At 41.6% G+C, this 25,740-nt stretch overlaps 1 protein-coding gene across 2 annotated transcripts; it reads right to left on the bottom strand.

Moving 5' to 3' along the window:
- Positions 1–430: 430 nt before the first annotated feature.
- PYGO1 (pygopus family PHD finger 1) lies at positions 431–24,053 on the bottom strand. Of its 2 annotated transcripts, none has more exons than XM_066341885.1 (3): positions 23,380–24,053; positions 4,032–4,117; positions 431–2,580 (listed from the first exon to the last, which is right to left on the bottom strand). In XM_066341885.1, the coding sequence occupies exons 1-3, from the start codon at positions 23,426–23,428 to the stop codon at positions 1,459–1,461; spliced, it is 1,257 nt and encodes a 418-aa protein (XP_066197982.1). In that variant the 5' UTR covers positions 23,429–24,053; the 3' UTR covers positions 431–1,458. The 2 variants fall into 2 exon arrangements, with proteins under 2 accessions (XP_066197982.1, XP_066197983.1); XM_066341886.1 differs by lacking the exon at positions 23,380–24,053 and adding an exon at positions 23,006–23,277.
- Positions 24,054–25,740: the final 1,687 nt, after the last annotated feature.

Below are 25,740 nucleotides of genomic sequence, written 5' to 3'. Positions count from 1 at the left end.
GTGCGGCTTCGTGTTTATTAACCAAAGGATGTTTTTAAAATCAGGTTTTTCAGGCCTAATGTTAATTTGTTGACAATGTGCTGCTGCTGTTGTTTTACCAGGGTTTAAATAGTAGTAATTAATTATCCCTTTCACAGATCACCATGTGGTCTTCAGAACTTTTTTTGGTCACAATGATAATGGCGCAAGTTTGGTTCACCAACATCGAACCATAGTATATATTGTTATCAGTTGTCTACAGTATCCTTTTTCTTTTTTTGTTGCAGGTTATGATCCATTCCAAAACTGGGTTTCCGCTGTTTTGAATCTTAATGAATACATCTCCAATGTCTCCATTCTTTATCATCTCTCAAGAGGATACTACTCTCAGGGCCATTTTTACCCTTTCCCCAGTCTCAGCAAAAACTGTCCGCTGAAAAGCCTTGAATTGTTGTAAGTTAGTTTTCACCTTGGTTCTTAATTGATATTTGCTTAAAATGGATTTTGATCTCTCTTGAGGCTCATTTTTGAATTCAGATCCCCAGAACAAGAATTTTCAAACTACCAATAAGTAGTTCTTTCTCTGGCAAAGCACGCTAAAGCCAAATTTATGTTTCTACCTATCTCATTTGCAATATGCCCTGGTTTGAAATCACATTTTAAAAAGTATTCACAATTCTTCTGAATATACTATATTATTTATTCTCTGGAAAATAGTAACAAAATCCTTAATATAAAAAAAACCATAATATGGTTACAATTCTAAATAGAACAACTAGAAACATACTTTTATCAACTCTAGAAACTAAATATTCAACTGATCTAATATTAGCATTTGCATGTGGCACAATTCATAAGTTAATCAGCAAATACTTACTGAGCATCTGCTATATGCTAAAATCTGTTTCATATCTGTTAAGACAGATATCCTGAAGAGACTGACTTGAAATATGAATGTCACTAATTTCAAGGACCCTTACTAGAGAGGAATCAGGTTTCATGTGCTATTATTTTTAAAAATATCCATTAAAATGTGCACTTTCTTCCATGTGTTTTTTTCTGAAAACATGGTAAGTAGATCCTTGAAAAAATTTTTGCACTAAATGTTTAATGTGATATCACCAAAGTTCAGCACTAAAATATGCATTTTAATGGTTCTAACTTTTAAAAGTCAAAACCGGCCTATATTTGTTAAATATTATTTTGAAGCTTCAAGAGGCTTTTATGTTTATGATTGACAACAACTAACACTTATTTGTATAGCACTTTCTAAAGCAACCCCATATACACTATTCTCATTTAAGACAGCAAACTACAACAGTACGAAATCTGCACTAGTGATGAAGTAGAATATTAATGAAAACTAAAAGGTAAATAAGTTTTTGCATGTGCATTTAATGTAAAACAGCAAAATCCTGTGTCACTGAACCTCTGTAATACATAGAAAAAAAACCACCCTATTTTAGTTAACGCCTGTGATTAAGCATCACTGCCCACTGCAGGTGGACCAAAAGTTTCTCTACTGCGCATTAACTGGACATCTTTGTCAGCCATACAGGTATCACAGCCCCATACTGCTGATGCTTCCGCAGTTAGCAGGCCATATGCTGTTTCAGTCATTCCAGTGCAGATCCGATGAAACCATTTCTGACAAGAGGCTTCACATAAGATGGCATCCTGATCATCGTTCACTTCATTTGTACAAATTCCACAAGGATACACTGGGTCCGAAGAAGAATGGCCATGACGGCTTGGGTGGAGGGAGGATTTATTGCTTTTTTCGGTGGTGCATGTCTCTGCTGCACCTCTAGGTTGTCGTGGCTTATTCTGTGTCCCATTTGCATGGCTGTTATTTGTAGCTTCGGCACTACTCGAACGGCTATTCTCTTGATTTACTGCATTGTTTCGATTATTTTTTAATTCAATATTACTCTGATTCACTGTGTCATCCATATTTAAGTGAGGTGGATGAGCAGAGGAATTTTGATTAGTGTTTTTGGTTGCTCCTTGAATAAAGTCTTGTTTTGGGGGGGGTGCTTTTGTTTGACCAAAAGTGTTCGGGGGAGGAATAAAAGAATGATTAGATTCTAATGGAGAAGTAAAATTTGAATTATTTCCTGGGACAAAGTTAGATGCCAAGTCAGGATTAGATACCTGGCCAGGATTCTGTGGAGGAATCTGATTGAAGTTTTCAGCAGTATTTTGTCTAAAATGTTGATTAGGCATATTAACATTCTGACTTAGTGCATTATTATAAGATGGGTTTCCAAAACTTGAATTATCATGTGGCCCAAAGTTAAAAGCATGAGGTCGATTAAAACCCATGCCCAGAGGATTCTGAGGAAATGGGTGTGGTTGATTCCTGAGTGAGTAAGGACCACAGTATGGGGAAGACATTCTGGGAGGAACATGAGGTGGCATTCTGAATGTGCCATAGCCTCCAAAACTAGGATATCCAGGGCCAAGATATGGATTTGATGAAGGTAGTGGTTTATAGGAAATAGTGTTATAGTTGTCATCAAATGGATTAGCAGCCACTAGATGGTCAGAATTTGGATTCTGTGGTGGAGCATACTCAGACAATGGAGGAAAAGAAGGCCCCTGAAATGAGAATATAAAGTAAAATACATGTTTTTAATCAAAGTCATTAAAATTGTCCTGTTACAAAATCTTAACACTTATAAACCTAGTTTTAGTCACATTTCTCTTGCAGTATTATGAAAATTTAATTCTTCACTTAACCTTTCAATTCCAAATAATATTTATATATAATTATATCTAATGATAAAAATGTGTAGCTATCTTTCATTTAGAAAAGGAAATAAGATGCTTTTCTAAGAGCAAATCTTTTGTTACTTCAAACTCTAAAAGTATACATATTTAACCTTCAAAAGAAGATTCATTACCATAATTTTCATTTAATATTCTTGCCTATAACTCCAGAATCTTTCACTTAAAATTCTAATATACCTTTTACACCCCTAAATAATCATAAATAATAAACAGGATCTAATTTTTTTTCTAGTTTAATGTCAGAGAATAGCTATTTACTTATTCCCAAAGCTCTAAGCTCTAGGTCCTCAGAATAGGAAAATAAACTGCCACTTTTCATCATACTGCAAGCTTACCAGATGGTGGTCAAAATGGAGAAAAGTCATCTTTATACATGTCGTATTTATTTGCAGTCGTGTGTGTGTGTGTGTGTGTGTGTGTGTGTGTGTGTGTAAGAGAGAGAGAAAGACAGAGGCAGACAGGAAGGAGAGAGATGAGAAGCATCAATTTGTAGTTGCATCACTTTAGTTGTTCATTGGTTGCTTTCTCATACATGCCTTGACTGGAGGGCTCCAGCCGAACCAGTGATCCCATGCTCAAGCCAGCGCCATTGGGCTCAAACCATCAACCTTAGACTTCAAGCCAGCAACTTTTGGGCTCAAGCCAGCAACCATGTAATCATGTCGATGATCCCACACTCAAGCCAGAGACTGAACACACAAGCCGGATGAGCCCACACTCAAGCTGGCAACCGACTTCAGCATCCCAGGTCGACACTATCTATTGCACCACCACTGGTCAGGCCTTTATCATAAAAAGAGTACTTCAAATTTATACAGAATAAAACCATGAAAGCCTATATTTATAACTGCTTAGTACAACCATAGGATATAGACAAAAGATACCTCCCCATGAATGCTTTGTGATATACATGTTACTGAATTATTATATAGTTGAGCATTATCACTTCAGGTTAAACTTGCATCCATATATATTTTAAGTCTTTTAATAGAACTACAGGCATCTATGTCTTTTAAATAGATTTAAGAATAGCATTTTAAATTCTCTCCCTACAATTCCCTCTTGCAATATCCATTCTAGGATTACAGTTCAGCAGTAGCCACTAGTTGCAGAGTAAAAAAAATACAGTTACTGCAGAATTTACTACTAGGTTCTGAATGAAGATAGAAAATAAAACCCATGACTAAATTTAAATTTACCTCATCAGCTTAATCATATTAATGAATAAAAACTGCTACTATAAGAATTTGTCAATTTACCTGTGCATTTGTCTTCCTCTTTTTCTTATCTGGGCTTCCTAGTTGCACACCTGGTCCTCCTAACCCATCCAGTCCACTATCACCACCTAAAAATAAAATCCAGATAATATTTCCACTTGTAAGTGAAGTCATTTTATATATCTCACAGCAATATGTTTTATAATTATGAATATATTTTCTATTTTTGTTCTTTAAAAGCAATACTAAATTTTTATATCTTTTTTTCTTCAAAAAGTCTTACCCATAATTCCAGCCTGAAACAGTCATTCATCTCTTCTTCCATAGTACTTCTCTGTTATTCTTTTAGTGGAAAAGACAGTCTCATCCTGCCTTTAAACCTTCAGTCCTGTGGTTCCCTGTCCTTGAGGCAACCACTGTTAGCTAGTCTATCTTTCCAAAAATAATCCAGATAAATTCCAGTATAATCCAGGGGTGGGCAAAAGTAGGGTTACTGTGCCACTGTGACATTCTTTTGAGTTAATAAAGATACTTGGTAATAACTATAACCTTTATGTCTTTTTCCATAAGAACTGTAAACCTACTTTTGCGCACACCTGTATGTTTTTGGTTACACCTGGCCACAAATGATGGTATGCATACTATATACAATGGTCAGTACCTTGCTTCATTACTTAGAAAGCATCCTATGTTATTACATATAAAACTGCTCCATTCTCTAATAACTGAGTAATACATATTTCATAGTATGATTATACCATTATTGATTAAACTGGTCCCTCCCCTACTGATATCTAGGTTGTTTCCAAACCTTTGCAGCTCTGGAATCCATGTAGAAATGTTTTTATATACAAGCCATTTCTAGAACTGTAATTATGGCATAAGGTATGTGCCTTTTAATTCTTAAAGAGTATTATTTTCTCAGCTGTGTATGTTTAAGCAAAGTCAAAATCTTGACTGAATCTAAGAGATTAAAAAAAGTATCAGTGGAATTTTTCCCATTATAAAACTCATTATGGAAAATTCTGAACATATACAGAAGTAGATAGAAGAATAAAATCATGTACACATACATACAGATAACATTTGTAGTAACAAATACACATTTGTAATAGATTAATATATAAACCCAATAGCTGACAGAGAATAGCGAAGACCTACTCAGATGCGTTTGAGAAACTTAAAAGAGGTCAGTGTTTTAAGGAATTATGGAGAGTGCCTCTAGAAGAGTTTGAAGACACAGGCAGGGACCAGATCATTTTAGATTGTTACGGACTGAATGTCTGTCTCCCTCTCCCCTCCATTCTTATGTTGAAGCCCTAACCTAATGCAGTAGTTTTTACAGTTGGGGAGTTTGGGAGGTACTCAGGGTTTCATTAGGCCATGAGTGTGAGGTTCTTATGATGGGACTGGCAGCCTTCTAAGAAAAGGGAGAGAGAGCAATCTCTCTCTTCAGGTGCACACACCACAGAAAGGCCATGTGAGGACACAGCAAGAAGGTGGGCACCTGCGAGCCAAGAGAGCTCTCACCAGGAAATGAACTGGCTGGCACCTTAATCTTGGACTTCCAGACTGTAAAAAAATAAATTTCTGTTGTTTAGCCACCAGTCTATGATTATTTTGTTATGGCAGCCCAAGCAGACTAAGACCTAGAACCTTGTATTATAGAAAGAAATTTGGATTGTATTAAAAGATCAATGGGCCTGACTAGGCGGTGGTGCAGTGGATAAAGCGTCAGACTGGGATGAGGAAGGACCCAGGTTCAAGACCCCAAGGTCGCTGGATCGAGCAAGGGGTTACTCGGTCTGCTGAAGTCCCGCGGTCAAGGCACATATGAGAAAGCAATCAATGAACAACTAAGGTGTCACAAAAAAAAACTGATGATTGTTGCTTCTCATCTCTCTCTGTTCCTGTCTATCTCTCTCTCTGTCTCTGTAAAAAAAAAAAAAAAAAGAATTCTGATTTAAAAGAACAATGGATGGTCTTTTAAGAATTTTGAACAGGAAAGTGACATGATTTGTTTTTTAAAAGATTATATTAGCAGGCCCTGGCCGGTTGGCTCAGTGGTAGAGTGTCGGCCTGGCGTGCAGGAGTCCCGGGTTCAATTCCCGGCCAGGGCACACAGGAGAAGCGCCTATTTGCTTCTCCACCCCTTCCCCTCTCCTTCCTCTCTGTCTCTCTCTTCTCCTCCTGCAGCCAAGGCTCCATTGGAGCAAAGTTGGCCCGGGCGCTGAGGATGGCTCTGTGGCCTCTGCCTCAGGCCCTAGAATGGCTCTGATTGCGGCAGAGCGATGCCCCAGATGGGCAGAGCATCGCCCCCTGGTGGGCATGCTGAGTGGATCCCGGTCGGGTGCATACGGGAGTCTGTCTGACTGCCTCCCCGTTTCCAACCTCAGAAAAATCCAAAAAAAAAAAAAAAGATTATATTAGCAGTTATGTTGAAAATAAATTGATGATGAGATAGGGGTAGAAGCAGGAAGATCAGTAATAGTATCTTTGTAATAGCAGTTCTGGAAAAGAAATGGTACTTGTCAATAAAGAGAAATAATTGTGTTGAAGAGAATCTTCCACATAACAAATGCAAAGCAGATTTCTATAAGAGTCATTAGAGAAGTTTAAATAACACTGGTGAAAACCTATCACAGACAATAGAGAATTTAGAAAGGTTTCTGGATGTTAAATTAATAATTAAACATCGAGAGTTTTCTTATATACAAACTACAACCCGTTAAAAGATAAAATAGAGGAAAAGTTTTTTTATATAAGAATAAAACTAAACTAACTAGCAATAAATTTAAGAAATGCAAAAATCATTATGAATAAAAACTTTTTAAAAGTCCTCTTGAGGCCCTCGCCGGTTGGCTTAGTGGTAGAGCGTTGGACTGGCATGCAGGAGTCCCGGGTTTGATTCCTGGCCAGGGCACACAGGAGAAGCGCCCATCTGCTTCTCCACCCCTCCCCCTCTCCTTCCTCTCTGTCTCTCTCTTCCCCTCCCGCAGTCAAGGCTCCACTGGAGCAAAGTTTGCCCGGGCACTGAGGATGGCTCCACGGCCTCTGACTCAGGCGCTAGAATGGCTCTGGTCACAACAGAGCAACGCCCCAGATGGGCAGAGCATAGTCCCCTGGTGGGCATGCCGGGTGGATCTCGGTCGGGCACATGCGGGAGTCTGTCTGACTGCCTCCCCGTTTCCAGCTTTGGAAAAAATACAAAAAAAAAAAAAAAAAGCCCTCTTGAGAGACACAAAGGAAGAATTCTAATAAGTGGAAAGGTGTTGCTTGTTCTGGCTAGCCATCTAGAACAAAATAATATTGTTTTCTACCTCCTTTATTATCTCAAATAGCATTGTTGTGCCCTCCTCACAGACACCAGCACCAGCAGTCAGAGTCCCAGGCCCAAAGGAGCCATTCTCCACGCCCAGAGACATTAATACCAGGCTAAGCAGCAACCCCTTCTCAGAGATCTGAGTTTAAGCTCCATAGCGCCCCTCTTGTGAGTTTACATATTTATATTTTAGTAATTCCAACTTCCTTCCTTTGTCCCACAGCTTTAAGGAATGTTGGTTGCTTCTCATGGTTGATACCTCTGAGAGAACTTTCATATCCCATTTTACAACTTTAGTTTAATATATTTTTTTTGTGTGTGTGACAGAGAGAGTCAGAGAGAGGAACAGATAGGGACAGACAGGAAGGGAGAGAGATGAGAAGCATCAATTCTTCGTTGCGGTTCCTTAGTTGTCAATTGATTTATTTCTCATATGTGCCTTGACCGGGGGGTGGGGGGGTGGGGGGGGAGGGGCTACAGCAGACTGAGTGAGCCAGCAACCTTGGGCTCAAGCTGGTGAGCCCTGCTCAAATCCGATGAGCCCGTGCTCAAGTTGGCGACCTCGGGGTCTCGAACCCGGTCCTCTACATCCCAGTTCAACGCTCTATCCACCGCGCCACCGCCTAGTCAGGCTAATCTCTCTTAACAATACTTTATATTAAGTATTTTCTGTTAAAAACAACTGGTTTCTGTCTCCTGACTAAACTCTGCTTACATGTCTCCCACCAGCCAAACACTATCATTACTACTAAGTTAACATCATTCCATTCCAGACACCAGCTTTTCCTTTTGCATAGAGAGAAAGCAGTGTCTTTACAAAAATAGGCTATTTTTATTTTATTTTATCAAGAGAGACAGAGAGAGGTACAGACAGACAGGAAGGGAGATGAGAAGCATCAATTCTTCATAGTAGCTCCCTAGTTGTTCAGTGATTGCTTTCTCATATGTGCCTTGACTGGGGGGCCACAGCAGAGCAAGTGACCCTATGCTCAAGCCAGCGACCTTGGGCTCAAGCCAGCGACCATGGGGTCATGTCTATGATCCCACACTCAAGCCAGTGATCCCTCTCAGGCCAGTGACCTTGGGCTTCAAGCCAGCAACCTTTGGGCTCAAGCCAGTGACCATGGGGTCATGTCTATGGTCCCACGCTCAAGCCAGTGACCCCTTTCTCAAGCCGGTTGAGCCTACGCTCAAGCCAGCGACCTTGGGATTTTGAACCTGGATCCTCTCCCTCCCAGTCTGATGCTCTATCCACTGCGCCACCGCCTGGTCAGGCAATGTTTAACTTTTTGCAACTGTTTTCCATAGTGTCTGCACCATTTTATGTTCCTGCCTGAAGAGGTTTCCAATTTTGTCACATCCTCTCCAACACTTAGTTTCTGTTTATTTGAAGTGGTATCTCATTGTGGTTTTAATTTGTATTTCCATAAATACTGATGTTAACCATCTTTTCATATACTTATTGACCATATATATCTTCATTGAAAAAATGTATGGCCCTGGCCAGTTGGCTCAATAATAGAGCATTTGCCTGGTGTGTGAATGTCCTACATTTGATTCCTGGTCAGGGCACACAGGAGAAGCAACCATCTGCTTCTCCATTCCTTCTTCTCCCCTTCTCTCTCTCTCTCCCCCTTCCACAGCCGCGGCTAGATTGGTTTGAGTGTATTGACCCTGGGTGCTGAGGATTGCTCTATGGACCTTCTGTCTTAGGCACCAAAAATAGCTCAGTTGTGAGCATGGTCCCAGATGGGCAGAGCATTGGCCCAGATGGGGGTTGCTGGGTGAATCCTGGTCAGTGCACATATGGGAGTCTCTCTATCTCCCCTCTTCTAAATTTGGAAGAAAAAAAGAAGAAGAAATGTCTACTCAAGTTCTTTGCCTATTTTTTAGTTAGGTTGTTTGTCTTTTTTTTTAGGTCTTCTTTTTGTTGTTAAGTTGTAAGAATTCTTTATGCATTTTCTGGATAGTAGACTTTTATTAGATATGATTTGCAAATATTTTCTTCCATCCTATGGGTTGTCTTTTCACTTTGATAGTATCCTTTGATACACATAAGTTTTAAATTTTGATGAAATCCAATTTATCTATTTTCCCTTTGGTTGCTTAAGTAAAACTAGATTTATCTACTTCTAAGATTAGTCTGCCTCCCTAAAATCTTAGGCACATACTCTCTATCTTCCTTAGTGGCCTACAAAAGGCAAAAATGGAAACTTCTGGTTCAAACTAAAGAAACTCATATCTATTAATTCTAATTTAATGTAGTTATCCCATTTAAGTAGATGGTAAATAAACAACTAATAGTGAAATCCAGTCTGCCCCTCAAAATCATTTATTAAAAATGGTTTAGAGGCCATGGCTGGTTGGTTCATGGATAGAGCATTGGCATGGTATACGGACATCCCAGGTTCAATTCCCTGTTAGGGCACACAAGAGAAGTGACTACTGCCCCTCTTCCTCACCCTCCTCCCTTTCTCTCCCTTTTCCTCTCCTCTCCTGCAGCCAGTGGCTTGATTGGTTTGAGTGCCGCTCTGAGCTCTGAGGATAGCTCAGTTGGTCAAGCATAGGCCCTAGACAGGGATTGCCAGTAGAGAAATGTTGTGCTCTTGAATTTGAATACCTAGAAATGCTGATGAGTTTGGTATGGAAAAAGAATTAGTAATGGTCTTAGAGGTCAAATAATAAAGTGGTCATATAAATAAAAGTGTCAAATATCAAAGTCCTGGCTTTCCTAACATCTGTCATGGCTATTTCGTTCTAACAAAAGTATAAGTAGAAAAAAGTAATTCTTCTTTTTATTATTTATGAATTGATTTGAGAGGTAGAGAAAGGGAGAGGGGGAGTGAGAGGGAGAGAGAGACAGAGACATTCATTTGTTGTTCCTCTGAGTTTTGCATTCACTGGTGCTTCTTGTATGTGCCCTCACCTGGAATTAAACCCACAACCTTAGCAGATGAGGATGATGCTCTAACCAACTGACCTAACCAGCCAGGGCCAGAAAAAGGTAATTCTTAAAATAAAAACAATTATTAATAAATTAATCTCTAATGTAGAATATATAAAGCACCATTACAGCAGTGGTTCTCAAAGTGTGCGCCAGGGCACACTAGTGTGCCCTAGAAGATTTTCAGGTGTGCCCTATGGTATTCCAGAGAAATATGTGCCTGTTGGGGACCAAAGAAAACCCAACATAGTTTTTGGAGTTTAGATATTTTGGGGACAGAGGTATGGGGAATTGTCTGTAAGCTGACAGTCTGCCCAACCCCCCACCTCACTTGCCTGATTAGGTTGCAAAAAGCTGTTAAGCTGTGCGGTGCTGGATTGTTTACACTACCCCCCCCATGTTCCCTGGAAGGACTGGAGGCAAGTTTCTTCTATCCTTTGGTGTAAAGTTAAGATGATATGTATGGTGGATGTTTTGGATTGATGATTAAACATAAGGAATTGTCTCTTGAAGCCTTTTGGATTTCTACAAAAGAATACGTGGCAATATCTAAAAAAGCTTTGAACATTTTACTACAATTTTCAACATCCTATTTATATGAATAGGATTTTCTACCCTCAACACAATTAAGAGTAAAAAGAGAGGAATTCTTCAATGTATTGATGAGGAAATGAGAGTTTGCCTTTCAAATATATGCCCAAACACTGAAGAAATCGCTAGATCACATCAGGCTCACGTTTCTCATAAACACAAGAATGAAAAAACACATTCGTGCCGGGACCTGCCGAATTTACTAAATCTTACTAAGAATGTATCTCTATATATAAAAAGATAACTTTTTTGTTGTTTTTTAATTTTTAACCCCTTTTTTATGAGTTCTAAAAAGCATAACTCAAAAAGGTAACAAAAAAATGTTTTTTAATGTCAGAATAAATTTAATTTTGTCATATTTATTTTGTTTAATTACCATAAAAACACGCTTGGACTTTATATATTTTTTCTTTAATATTTGACTTAATTATTATAACATATTTCTCAGAAATTTATATATAATGCACCTATAATTATTTGTATGATTTTAAATGTAGGACTTCAAAAAGTTTGAGAACCACTGACTTACAGGATTATTAAGACTACTGAATAATTGTACTTTTACAATTAAAATAACAATGTAATTTAAGATGAACAAACCTACTCTTATTGGTTAGTACCTACCGCCTCAGTTTACTTTCCAAAAATTTAATAATAATTGCTTTTATTTACTCTAAGGCAAAACTCTGACACAGGGTTTTTTAAAAATTCTTTTTTTAAAATTTATTGATTTTAGAGAGAGAAGAAAGAAGAAAAGGAGAAATATCAATTCATTGTTCCACTCATTCATGCACTCATTGGTTGATTCTTGTATATGCCCTGACCAGGGATCAAATCCTCAACCCTGATATATTGGAACAATGCTCCATTCAACTGAGCTGCCCAGCCAGGGCTGTTTTTTTTTTTGTTTGTTTGTTTGTTTTTGAGAGTACTTATTAAAGCTGGGGACAGTGAACCAAGGAGGGGCTTAGGATAGAAGAAGCAACAGCAAAGAGCCTAGGAGGGCTCTTTGGCTCTCTAGAAAAGTTACAGGAAAGAAATGAGCCACACTGGACTGCTTTGGCTCACTGAGCAGTTAGTTTGAAAAGGGGCTGACTGGGAGCTGTGGCTCACTGCCACTGGCCAGCATCATGAAAACAGTATCTTACTGCATTTCGATAACCCAGGAAACATTCAAAATTCAAAGTATGGTCTCGATTGACTGTGTCTCACTTTCATACCATTGTAAAATTGAAAGTCAAAGCACTGGTAAGTTAGGAACCAGCTGTCTAATCCTTCCAGTGGCTCTCTTAGCCTGACCCACGCCCTTGCTGCTGCTATCGCTAATACTGGTTGTTCCTCTCCATGATGTAAGCCGTAATGTTAGATCAGATTCATGTTCATCAGGGTAATTAGATTATAAGCTACCCAAAATTTCTCTGATTTTTACTCTTTAAGAATGAAGTGAGGCCCTGGCCGGTTGGTTCAGCGGTAGAGCGTCGGCCTCACGTGCAGGAGTCCCGGGTTCGATTTCCTGCCAGGGCACATAGGAGAAGCGCCCATTTGCTTCTCCACCTCCCCCCCTCCTTCCTCTCTGTCTCTCTCTTCCCCTCCCTCAGCCAAGGCTCTATTGGAGCAAGGATGGCCCAGGCGCTGGCTCTGTGGCCTCTTCCCCAGGCGCTAGAGTGGCTCTGGTCACAACAGAGCGACGCCCCGGAGGGGCAGAGCATCGCCCCCGGTGGGCGTGCCAGGTGGATCCCGGTTGGACGCATGCGGGAGTCTGTCTGACTGTCTCTCCCCGTTTCCAGCTTCAGGGAAAAAAAAAAAAAAATTCAACATATGAATTTTGTGGAGGAGTACACAAACCTGGTTTGTATCATTTAGTCAGAGTAGGATACATACTTAAAGCAATTCATACATGTATTAGAATATGTACTTATTTGGAAAAATGATGAGGTAAGTTTGTTTAAAGGAAAATATTAATTATAAAATAGTTTAAAATAATACAGCCACAGTAGTTATGAGAAATAGGTATCACAAACCAAACCATTATTGTAAGGTTAAAATATAAAAGTTTAAAATATATAAAAGGCATACTGCTATCTAGTGTACAGAATAATGCCCTCACTCCCTTTGAAGAACTTGGGGGCCAAAATGGATTGGGTCTTTAAAAGGAGGAATAAAGAGGTTATAATTAGACCTAAGAAAATAATAAAATGCCTAAAGTAGATAACCGACACTTTACAAAAATTAAAAATACAAATAAAAATAATTTTATATTTATAAAAATATTTAATTTATGGACTCTCCGGGTACCCCCGCACGCCAGGCCAACGCTCTACCGCTTGAGCCACCTGGCCAGGGCCCATATGTTGAAATCTTAACCCTTAAGGTGATGGTAATAAGATGTGGGGCCTTTGGGAGGTGATTAGGTCATGATGGTAGAGCCCTCATGAATAAGATTAGTGCCCTTATAAAACAACCCTGGGAGAGGTCCTTCACCCCTTGCCCATGTTAGGACACAGAAAGAAAGTGTTATCTATGAACCAGGAAGTGGGTCCTCACCAGACACCAAATCTGCTGGCACCCTGATCTTGGACTTCCTAGCCCCCAGAATTGCGATAAATACAATTCCTATTGTTTACGAGCCACCCAGTCTATGGTATTCTTTCATAACAGCCTGAATGAACTAAGTGCCTAACACGCTGCCTGGCATACAGTGGGCACTTGAATGCTAGTTCTCAGTTTGCTTTCCTTTAGACAAAACTATACCATAAGCTCACTTCACTCCAGTTTATATAGTCTTTAACATCCTATTAAAATATCTAATATACAACAGTGCCAACACACTCAATTGGACACTCAAATATCAATTTTTCATAATAGCACCAAAGTTTGGGATATAAAGTCAGGTTATTCCATCATTTACTATGGATGTGAAAATCTTAACTAACAGCCTTGTCTTCAACTGAAACACATACTTCTGTAATGCTGGTCTCTACCATGAAATGAAGATAATTATAAGTTAATATGTGATCTAGCATTATATGAATTCTATCAAGCATTGCCTGAATAATGACTGAAATGAAAGTGTCATTATTTCTTCTTAGAATGCAAGGAAGAAAGTGGCCACTATGTGATGCTCAACACCTAGATCAATCGAGCATGTAATAAATATTAAATTCAGAGAGCATTCAACATCAGGTATTTAAGGATTCAAATATGCATGATTCCTGTGCCAGTTGTCTCCCCAAACAAGTATCTTTATTTTACTGATGTGCATGAGGTTTAAGGTTTAAGCTTAAGCTTACTAAGGCAAAGCACAGGAGGGTGAGTGGATGGTATCTATATGTGAAGCTGACTCTATACAATAATACCTTTAATAATAAACTTATTTTATTAACATCTTCAGCCAAATTTTTTTTAAAAATCTTCAGAAATCATAGAGAACAAGCTGCATTCACAAACATCATGTGATAAACAGATTGTATTTGTCTTTCTCAGCAAAACTGTGAGATCTGAGAAGTTTTTACTTTTATAATATTTTTTGCTCACTGTTTTCTCCCTAGAGGAAGAGAACCTTCATTGCTTTTCACTCCATACACACCCCTAATCAAAATGAGAAATATGCTGTAGGTCACTTACTTATTGATTCAATACACCTAAAAGTGAGTATTGATCACATTACTCACTATATTTTGAAATGTATATTAGATTTTCTATTTCTAAATTTTAAGAGTTACAGATAACTTATAATGTACCAGACACTATTGTCAGTGCTTTATATTTATAAACCTGTTTAATCCTTTAAACAACTCCATGAGATAAGTATTATTCTCATTTTGCAACTGAGGAAAACAGATGCACAGAGATTAAGTAACTTGTTGAGGACCACAAAACTGGTAAATAGCAGGGCTGGGATAAGAACACTGGCAGTCAAGCTCCAGAGTCAAAATGTGTACTGTTTCTCAGTATTGCTATTAGCACGTCTATAGAAACTGGGAACAGGAAAGGAGACCTGAAATCATTCTTCACCTTACCTTACAGCTCACCTTGATAATAAAAATGACTTAGACATCTTGAGTTGCTTGGAATAAGAGTGTGAGAAGAGAAAACTGTATAATCTTCCCAAGAGGTAACTTTTCCACACCTCTGGTGAAAGCAAACTAGAAAGATTACATGACCTAAAGTCACTGAAATCTCTGTTAATATTTATCAAATTAGACTTCAAAAACATTTGCTGAGCTTTTTTTCTTTTTTTTTAAGCGAGAAGAGGGGAGATAGTGAGACAGACTCCTCCTGCATGCACCCTAACCAAGATCCACCCAGCAACCCCCATCTGGGGCTGATGCTTGAAACAACCCAGCTATCCTCAGTGCCTGAGGCCAATGCTTGGACCAACCAAGCTATCCTCAGTGCCTGGGGCTGATATTAGAACAAATCAAGTCACTAGCTGCAGGACGAGACGAGGGAGAAAAGAGGAAGAGGAGGGGGAGAAAAAGGGGGAGAAGGGGGGAAGAAGGAGGGGAGAAGGGAGGGGGAGAAGAAAGGGTAGAGTAGTAGATGGTCGCTTCTCTTGTGTTCCCTGACTGGGAATCGAACCTGGGACATCTATACCCCAGGCCCACACTCTATCCACTGAGAAAACAGGTCAGGGCCTTGAGCTTCTGTAAATATAGAAATAAAAGTAATAATTTCTCCCTGTAAGCATCCTATAACATTTTTTTTATTGAAACTCTTAAATTTAATGTGATAAATACTATGATAAAGATGAGCATAAGATGTTGACAAAACATAAGGAACTCCCATTGAATCTGGACTGAGAGCAGTGTCAGGGAAGACATCCTGCGAGGTTTCAACTGAGCTGATGCTTTGAAGATGAGTATCTTACCAAAGGTGGGGGAAAAGGGGCATGCTTAGCAGAAGTAATAGAATATGCAAAAGTTTACAGACAAGAGAGACTATGACAATGTCTAGGGAGGAAATATGATTATTTCAGAACTGAAGCACATGAGTCAAGGGAGAACATTTCATGGAATATGAAGGATGGAGGACTAAGCAGTAGGCCTTGCCAAATAAAAAAGGGCCTATATAAGAAGGCTGAAGTTTTATAATAAGGCAATGGGAAACCACTGAAGAATTCTGTGTAAAAGATCAGCATGACTGAATTGTGTTTGGGGAAGACTATGGCAATGAACATTGTAACTAAGGCTTTGGGCCCTGGAATTTAAGTTCTAGCTGGGTGAGCTTGAATATGTTACTTAACCACATATTAGTTAACCTCTCTGAGCATCAATGCCTCAATGCTAAAACTAGAATGATAATAATGTCTAACTCCTAGAGTTATTGAGAGGATAAAACAGATGATCTATTTAAACCACTTAGCAAACTGTTTGGTAAGTATCAATACAATGGGTCCTTGGGTTCATGACAGTCTTGACATATGACATTTCAAGTTTATGAAGCTCACTCCCATAAAAACTTTAAAAAACTGAAACATGAGTGTTTCAGCTTACGCTGTTAAGGTCATACTTAAGGACTACGTGGGCGAACTAGTTTGGTTGTGCGCACACAGTAAGGCGGCATATGAGTGAGGAAGTTGGCGTCCCCCAGTACACTTACCTACACCATGTTGGACTGTGAAAAGCACAAGTGTTCTGTTTGTGTTGCTTTGTTTGGCGACTTTTGGGCCCTTATCATGCATGGCTCCTAAATGAAAGTCAGAGTCTTCAGATGGTAGTGCTTCGTAGAAGAGGAAAGCCATCATGATGGGTGTCACAGAGCTACTGGTATCACATGGAGAGGAGCTGTCTGCTGAGGACCTCATTCAGCTGGAGAAGCAGCTCATTAATGAGGAAGTGATAGAAATCCCAGAACCTAAGAGATTTACTACCAAGTATTTGGCAGAAGGTCTTCTATGGTAGAGGATGGGTTCGCATAATTTCAAGCTGAGGACCCCAGTGATGAGAGATTCAGTAAGGTCTACAGAGCTGTTATGGATGCCTTGCAATGCTATAGGCAGATTTTGGAAGAGAAGAAGTCATAAATCTTCCTGACTAGCCTGGAACAATTCTTTAAGAAGGTAGAGAGGCCTGCAACAAATCTTCTTAAGATGAAACACCTGTTGTACAGGCAGAATCATCTCCAGCGTCTCCTGCATGTTCCTTAGGCAATCCTGATTCACCTGACCCAGTATCTCCAGCACCTTCTGCAGGTTCTCCTGCCTCTCCAGCTTCCTCCTCCCAATAGGTCACTCTCTCCCACCTTGCAATGCCCCTCCCAGTGTGCAAGCCAACCATAGGAATAAAGGCAAGGAATTTTTTTTTTGCAGAGAAAGATAGAAAGAGGGACAGACAGGAAGGGAGAGAGTTGAGAAGCATCAGTTCTTCGTTGTGGTACCTTAGTTGCTCATTGATTGCTTTCTCATATGTGCCTTGACAGGCAGGTGGGGGGCTACTGCAGACCAAGTGACCCCTTGCTCAAGCCAGAAACCTTGGGCTCAAGCTTGAGCCCGCGCTCAAGCTGGTGACTTCAGGGTTTCAAACCTGGGTCTTCTGCATCCCAGTCTGAAACTCTATCCACTCTATTCCTTGGTCAGGCCAAGGAATTTTTTTTTACATTCATTTTTTTTCCTGTTACTACAGTACAGTGTACAGTATAGTATATTTACGGTATTTTCCTTTTTCTGTGGCTTAGTTGTATTTTTATGTTCTAGATTATGATTTTACAACTGTGTTAGGGTATAGGTAAGTGACTTAGGCTAGGGTGTGTTTTGACTTACACCAAAATTTGGGTTACGTCACTCATAAGAACAGAACTGTGTTGTAACCAGAGGACCTTGTACTCAGTAGATAGTAGTCATTTATCACCATCAGTAGCAATGTGGAAAATGGATTAAAAGGAACAAAATAGGGGGCAAGGAAACCAGTAAGGAGGTTATCATGATAATGAAAGAGAGAAAATCTGAACTAAAGTGGTGATGGAAAGGTCCAGGAGATGATGGGTTCAAAACATATTAAGGGGATGGATATTCTAGCACTTTGGGACACTACTGGATGGGAGCTGGGGATGGGTTTGGGCCACTAGATAAATTATGTTCACCAAGATAGGGATTATGGGAGGAGCATAGTGGACATCTGACAGACAGATACCTTTCATTCAGCACATTAAAAATAAAACTCACTAATCTCCCCCTCATAAATCCACTCCTCCTTTTAAATATCTGTGAGACCATTATTTTATGGTTTTTCTCCTCTAACTCTCTGGCTACTCCTTCATATTTTGCTCCTCAGAGTCCTCTTTTCCCTTTCGTCTCCTAAATATTTGTTTCCAAAGCTGCTTTTCTCTTCTCACTTTTCACTCTCTTCAGTGAGCTCAGCTACTCCCAAGGCATTAATTAGTATTCACCTGTTTACTGATAACTTCTAGGTCTCTATTTCTGACTCTGATTACCTGCCTCAGTTCCAAACCATTATATCCGTTGAGTACCCTGGAACATCCCAGGGGGATGTTCCTTCAGTGTGTCAAAAACCAAACCTTCTTTCCTAATAATCTGCCTCCGCCTTACATGTACCAATTAAAAACAAAACAACCAGCCCTAGCCAGGTCGCTCAGTGTTAAAGCATCCTCCCAGCATGCCAAGATCATGGGTTTGATCCCTGGTCAGGCATGTAGGTGAAGCAATCAATGAGTGCACAACTAAATGGAACAGCTGGGCAGAGCAGCAAGTTGATGCTTCTTTCTCTCTCTCCCATCCCCTTTCTCTTTCTCTCTTTTCCTCTCTCTCTCTTTCTCACAAATCAAGGGAAATTTTTAAAAAAACACCACCAAAAACCTTTCCTTTTGACTTTCTCTTATTTTCTCCTTCTCTTGATTCTGTGACTACATCAATATGCTTTCTCTCCAATCTTAATCCAAATCCTCCATACACCCATCCAATCAAGATACTCTACATTTCTTAGTAAAGTCTACTTTCAGCACTTTTATGACATTTCTGTTATTATACACCCTTACCTTTCCAATGTCATTTCTAACTCCGATTAAAAGCATTTCATCTGAAATGAATGCCTCAGCTTCTTTCTTCCTCTTTAAATTTTTTTCTTCCATCATTTTTTCTCCAAAACGAACTCATTTGCATCCTTGATGCTATTCCCCTTCTCTCATCTACAGAGACCTAATTTATGAGAATAGGAGCCTTATCTGTTTCATCCCCAGCTTCCAGAACAGTCAGTACCTAGCACACGGTAGATATTAAAAAAAAAAAAACATTGAATGCTTTATTGGGGAATTATTCTCTCTTTCTCTAGCCTTTTTTTTTTTTTTTTTTTTTTTTTTTTTTTTCTGAAGCTGGAAACGGGGAGAGACAGTCAGACAGACTCCCGCATGCGCCCGACCGGGATCCACCCAGCACGCCCACCAGGGGCAACGCTCTGCCCACCAGGGGGCGATGCTCTGCCCCTCCGGGGCGTCGCTCTTCCGCAACCAGAGCCACTCTAGCGCCTGGGGCAAAGGCCAAGGAGCCATCCCCAGTGCCCGGGCCATCCTTGCTCCAATGGAGGCTCGGCTGCGGGAGGGGAAGAGAGAGACAGAGAGGAAGGAGGGGGGGGTGGAGAAGCAAATGGGCGCTTCTCCTATGTGCCCTGGCCGGGAATCGAACCCGGGTCCCCCGCACGCCAGGCCGAAGCTCTACCGCTGAGCCAACCGGCCAGGGCCGAGTGCTCAATAAATTTTTGTTAAGTAATCAAATGAATATTGCCATCAGATCAACACCTAAGAGTTCTAAGAACATTGGAGAATGGGAGTGTTGGTTAAAATAGGTATGACAGGTAATATGCTAAGAGAAAAACACAAGTAAAAGTAGTATGAAGGGGCAATGAGCAATTGGAAAGCAGCTTAAAGACGTGAATGAGTTACCTCATGTATTCACCCACTCATTCACTTGGTATTAAGTGTGGACAAGGCAATTAGGACAGAAATAGAAATACCCTCAAGATATTGTACCTATTGTATTCTCATGGACAGGTCTTACAATCAAGGGTTTACGGTCTGGAGGAGGTAAGAACTGGTAGAAAGTAGGTGTAAGATACTTTGCCATTAAAGAGCAATTCTGAACCTAATATTAAAATAGCAGGACAAGTTTAGAGGACCACAAATCAGCTTCCTCTGGTCCACTCACCTAGGTCTACTAGCAGCAGTTCTTAAACTGTAATATGCATAAAGAACCCTGGGGGATCTTGTTCAAGAAGGAGAAAGATCTCCCAAGAATCCTGATTCTGTGGGCCTGGGAATGTACCTTTTTAATAAGCACCCCACAGGATTATGATGCATTTGGTCTGCAGAGTACACTACTATAATGTAAAGTCTTAGTCATCTGTGTCATAATTTTGCTATATCTGAGTTACACCTATAATACCTTAGCCTTATCCTAAGGAAGAAGTGTGTTGACTTACATTTTTATAACATAAATGAAATAAGTACATAACTATAAAAAGTCTGTCTGTATACATCAGTGGATGGGAAACAGTTTGAGAGGCACTGCTCAAGAGTTTATGCTCTGTAAACAGCACATCCTGCCTGCAGTCCGATGACACAAAGTATAACAAAAAGTTCCAGGGCAATGAAGTTCAACAGAATTGTGCTTCTGAAAAGTTCATGTAGATAGATACTCTGGTACATTTGATGGGTTGTAAACTAATCCAAAATTATTTTTAAAAATTAATGTTCTAATTACAGAGGGTCATTGGGTTATGACAGTCTTGACATATGATGTTTCAAGTTTATGGCGCTCATTCCCATAAAAATTTTAAGAAATTGAGACGTGAGTGTGTTGGCTTACATCACACTTATGGACTACGTGGGTGAATTAGTTTGGTTGTGCGCGGTGGAAGAATACACAGTAATCTGGCATATGAGTGAGGGGGCTGGCATCCCCCATTTTAGACTGTTAAAGGCACAAGTGTTGTTTGTGTTAGGCTAGGGTGTGTTTTGACTTAACACTAAAATTCAGTTACAACACTGTCATAGGAACGGAACTGTGTCGTAACCTGAGGACCGACCCCCTGTATTACAAAATGACTTATTATAAAAATTACTCCTTATATTGACTTTTATTTTAAAAAGGATTTTCCTTGTTTTTCTTTTTCTTTCTTTTTCTTTTTTTAGTGAGAGGAGGGGAGATATGAGACATACTCCCGCATGTGCCGGGATCAGGATCCTCCGGCAACCCCAATCTGAGGCTGATACTTGAATCAACCTAGCTATCAGCATCAGCCTGAGGCTGACACTAGGACCAACCAAACCACTGGCTATGAGAGAGTAAGAAAGACAGAAGGGGGAGAGAAGCAGATGGTCGCTTCTCTCTTATGCCCAGACCGGTACGGTACCCATGATGTTGGTACACCAGGACGACGCTCTATTCCCTGAGCCAACGGGCCAGGGACAAAAAAAAAGTATTTCCTTTTTTATTCTGGTACTTAATTCTCAGCATATTCTTGAACGGACACCTGAGCCAACTCCCAACAGTTAATACATCACACTTAAAAGCAGCAGTTGAAACACAATGAAGATAGATCTGTGCTCTTGACCCACAATAAAATATATATCCATTTTATTTAAAATAACATTTGATTACGAGTGGTAACTGAGTTCAAAGATATAAACTTGATAGCTTTCTTCCTTTTCTTTCAACCCCAAAATAATTATAATAATAGGCAAAATAATATGGCAAAAAAAAAATTGCATCTTAGGTCTATTCCTTAAAGGCACAAAAACACACAAAAAAAGCTGAAATAGTAACACCACCACCAAATGAAAGAAAGATTGTGCTATCAAGCCTTTAAAAACAATATTCTGCTCTAGATTATGTGTTTGCTTAAATGGCAAAGAAGATCAATCTCTAAGTATCTGAGTGGGTGTTTTTTTGCATACCACTTTTTCACTGTGTCAAAAGTCAATTCCATGTTTAATCTCTAGTCACATGGAACAAAAACATAGATGAATGACTGTGGTCCTTGATCTCTACATCCCTTAAGTCAATTGGAATTTGCCTTACAACTTACTGATTTACAAAGCACTTCATCCTGTTAGGATAAAAGGATTATTGCAATTGCCTCCCTGTTTCTACCCGTTTTCTACAATCTATTCTCCACACAGCAGCCAGAGAAACCCTGTTAATATCTGTCAGATCAGTCATTCTTCTGCTTAAAACGTCCAGTTCCTCTCTCAAAGTAAAAGCCAGTCTTTTAATGGGCCCACTGGCCCCCAATACACAATTATCTTATCCTTAAGCTCAACTCACACTACTCCCCATTTGCTCACTCCTCGCCACCTGAAACAGCTTCTCTGCTGTTGTTTGAGTGCACTAGGCATTTTCCAGACCTAGGTAGGACCTTTGCACTTGCTGTTCCTTTTGCCTAGACCGCTCTTCCCACATGTATCCATATGGCTCTGCTCTATCGCTTCCGTTTGGGTCTCTGCTCAAATATCAAATTTCAGGTGAGCTCCCTTACACGTATAAGTGATTGCCACCTCCCCACCCCAATACATACTTCCTAACCACTTTCCCTGCTTTGTTTTTCTCCATAGCACTTACCCTTGACATTGTACACCTTTAATTTATCAGTTGTTTACCCCACAAGAGTGTGAACTCCTGCTGGGTGATGGTTGTCTTTTTTGCTTTGTTCACTGTTATATCTCAGGGCCAAGAACAGCGCCTAGCACACAGTAGATGCTCAATAAATATTGGCTTAATGAACAAATGGTATTATAACGATGTGGGGGGTTTTCACTCTTAACCCTATTAAGAGCTGGAAATAAGAGCTGGTGGGTATTCCTGAAATTTCCAAAGGGCACTGGGGGTCTGTCAACTTACATGCATTATCTTTTGTCTGGTACACCATTCCCTTTGATTTTTCTTATGATATAGCAAGGTGGCAGGAAAATGCCTAACGTGTGCAAGGAAGAGGCAAACCAATCACGTATAAAACTGGTTTGGGTGATTCGATTCTTATCCATAAGCCAGGAGGAAATAAATGCCTTTTGAATTTACATAGTTTTCCTTTTAAGCCTAAGGAAAATAAGCTGGTATTTGTTGTCTCTTGGAGGGTAGGGAGGGGGCAGGAAGAGACGCGAAGGCCGGTGCACCTTCTTCAAGAACGTCAACTCTTGTGCAGTCCAACTTACTTTTTTGCGGGGTGGGCATCGTTCGTGGTCTCTGCCAGGGGGTGTTTCTCTCTCACCCTTTGAGGTACCTATTGTGCTGTCTTGCGAATGAGATAAGGTGGAAGAGGAGCGGGGGGACGAAGGGATGCTGAGTGCGGCTCCACTGCCTCCTAGCACAAAGTCGGGGCGGCGAGGGCTCCGCGCGGGTGGCTGGGGGCGAGCGGGCGCCGGGGCCGCGCGCCTCCGACCGCAGCCTCGGCCCCGGGGCGCAGGCGGGACGCGGGCTGCGCGGAGTTAGGCCCGGACAGAGCCCCGTGGCCTCCCGGCGGCCGGGCACGCGGCCCCCGCGCACCGCGCTTCCCCGACCCCCTCAATCCGGCGCCCGTCTCGGTTACCTCGAACTCTCTTCACCGAAATGGGATCCTTCTCCTGTTCCGCTGACATTACAGCCCGCAAAGCATGACTCCCCCCCCAGGCCGCGGGAATTCGGTCTCTTTGATGCGGCGGCGGCGGCTCCTCCTCCTCCTCGCGGGGCTGCTGCGGCTGCGAGGCGAGCCTCCGAGCCGAGGCGCGGCCGAGGGCGGCGGGGACGCGGGCCGACTTTGTAAAGTTTGGGAGAAGGACGAGGCCTCGGGGCGGCCGGGCGGCGTGAGGGGGCCGGCCGGGCTCAGCCGCGGCGGCGGGGAGCGCGGCCTCGGGGCGGCCCCCCGCCCGGGACCGGCATGTGCGGACGGCGAGGGCGCCGCCGTCTCCTCCCACTCCTCCTCCTTCGCGGCAGCCGCCGCCCGGGGAGCCGCTGACAGGGGCGGCAGGGCGGGCAGCCGGGCCCTGGCGCGCACTCACAGCGCCCTCTGAGGAGGAGGTCTGCGCTCTCGCCGCTCCCGAGTCGCAGACACAAAAGCCCCCAGCGTGGAGCCGCCTGCAAAACCCGCTCTGGGGCTGGCGACGGACGCGGCGCGGCCCCGCGGCTTCCCCGCCCTGAGCTCCCCAGCCCCGCGCGGGGACGGACTTCGGGGGGCGGGGGCCGCCGCCTGGTCCCACCGCGCCTCCCGCCGCCGCCTCGCGCTCCGCCTCGGCCCAGCCCCCACGGCCCGTGCGCGCCTCTCGCTCCGCGCTGGGGCTCGCGGGCCCGCGGCCCTCGGAGCCGGGGCGAGCAGCGCGCGCCGAGGGGCCGTCCCGCCCAGCCCGGCGCCGGCATGCCCTGCCGGCCGCCTGGCCGCGGACGCCCGGTGCTGCGAGGCGATGGCATCTCCGAACTTAGTCGGAGGCCACAGCAGGCATCTTGGCCTCGCGGCCAGGGTTCTGAAAGAAAAACGTGCGATTCGAGAAAACTTTGTAAATGGGAGCTGGAGAGTTCTCGGCGGGCATGTGGACACCCACATTCCCGACTCCGTGGTTCGTGGTCTGGACACCTGTTTGTGGAATGCCCCAACTTCAAGTTTTAACAACTTGACTCAATAAGAAAGAGTGATGCGGAATGAATAGAGAAAGGAAATTTTTCGTATAGGAGGCACATCTAGGAGAAGGCTCCCCGCAACTAAAATATAAGCTCTATGCTGGCATTTTATCCAGTTCACCACTGTGTCCTCTGGTACCTAACAATGACTGACAAGCGTTCAAAAAACTTTTTTTGCTGAAAAAGGATTCATGAATAAACAAGCTGGAAGTGGCCCTGGTTAAAGACTGGACTGACAGGGTTTCTGCCAAGTGTGATAAAGCCCAAGCAAACAAATTGGATCTTATACTCTTATCTCACAAGATTGTTAAGAGATGTGAAGGCACTTTGAAAATATCAATCAATATGGAAACAGTTTTTATTATATTATCCTTAGTGCAAGGAGAGTGGTTGAGGAGAATCATTGCTAAGAGATTTTGAGTTCTTTAGTGCAGTTCCCTAATGCTAGAAATAATATGTAAATCAAGAGAAATGAATTTGCCTCTTTTTAATGATTCATCAAGGATAAAAAGACCATCTTTCTTGGCTCTGGATTTTTAGATCAATTTGACTTCCAAATTCTGACAACTTACTTGCTACATACCAGAACTACCAGGAGAGCATTCTAAAATTTTAGATTTCCAAGCTCCTCCCCAGATTTACTGAATCAGCATCCCTGGGAATGAGGTATGAAATCTGTCTTTAAATGCTTTCTACGTGACTCTACAGCAATGAGCATTGTGTGTTAGACTCCTTATGTCCCATGTGACAGAATTCCTAACAAAATACATATACCTTCACCTTGCTGTTGTTGTCTTTATCTATGGGACTTGGTTATGAATTCCAAAGTTAATCTAAATCTTTACTCCCTCTCTCATACAGAGAGCTACAGGTAAATCTATTGTTGGTAGGTATAGCCCACTGTTTAAAAATGCAGGCCCAGTCATGTCTAAAATTCAATAGTAAGCACAACTTGAGCTAGAGCAAGGTTCAGTAACTTAATTTGTGGAGAGCCAGATAATACTGTAGGTATCGCCGGCCATATGTTCTTTGTCACAACTACTCAACTCTGCCATTGTATTAGGAAAGCAACCATGGGCAACATGTAAACAAGTGGGTGTAATTGAATTCCAATAAAACTTTATATATAAAAGCTGGTAGTGTGCTGAATTTGGTCCACAGGCTGTAATCTGCTGACCCCGAGACTAGAACTTGGATCATCACATAAAGCAGTGGTCCCCAACCTTTTTTGGGCCACAGACCAGTTTAATGTCAGAAAATATTTTCATAGACCGGCCTTTAGGGTGGGACGGATAAATGT

Source organism: Saccopteryx leptura, chromosome 6 (assembly GCF_036850995.1).
Source record: "Saccopteryx leptura isolate mSacLep1 chromosome 6, mSacLep1_pri_phased_curated, whole genome shotgun sequence".
In the NCBI taxonomy this organism is placed as follows: Eukaryota; Metazoa; Chordata; class Mammalia; order Chiroptera; family Emballonuridae; genus Saccopteryx; species Saccopteryx leptura.
The sequence above is the reverse complement of the archived record's forward strand: the minus strand, read 5'-3'. Positions and strand labels throughout refer to the sequence as shown.

Coding starts and splice junctions, on each gene's coding strand:
- PYGO1 (XM_066341885.1), bottom strand. CDS start 23,428: ATGTCAGCGGAACAGGAGAAGGATCCCATTTCGGTGAAGAGAGTTCGA. Junction 4,118..23,379: donor TTCGGTGAAGAGAGTTCGAG/GTAACCGAGACG, acceptor TTTTATTTTTAG/GTGGTGATAGTGGACTGGAT. Junction 2,581..4,031: donor AGAGGAAGACAAATGCACAG/GTAAATTGACAA, acceptor TTCTCATTTCAG/GGGCCTTCTTTTCCTCCATT.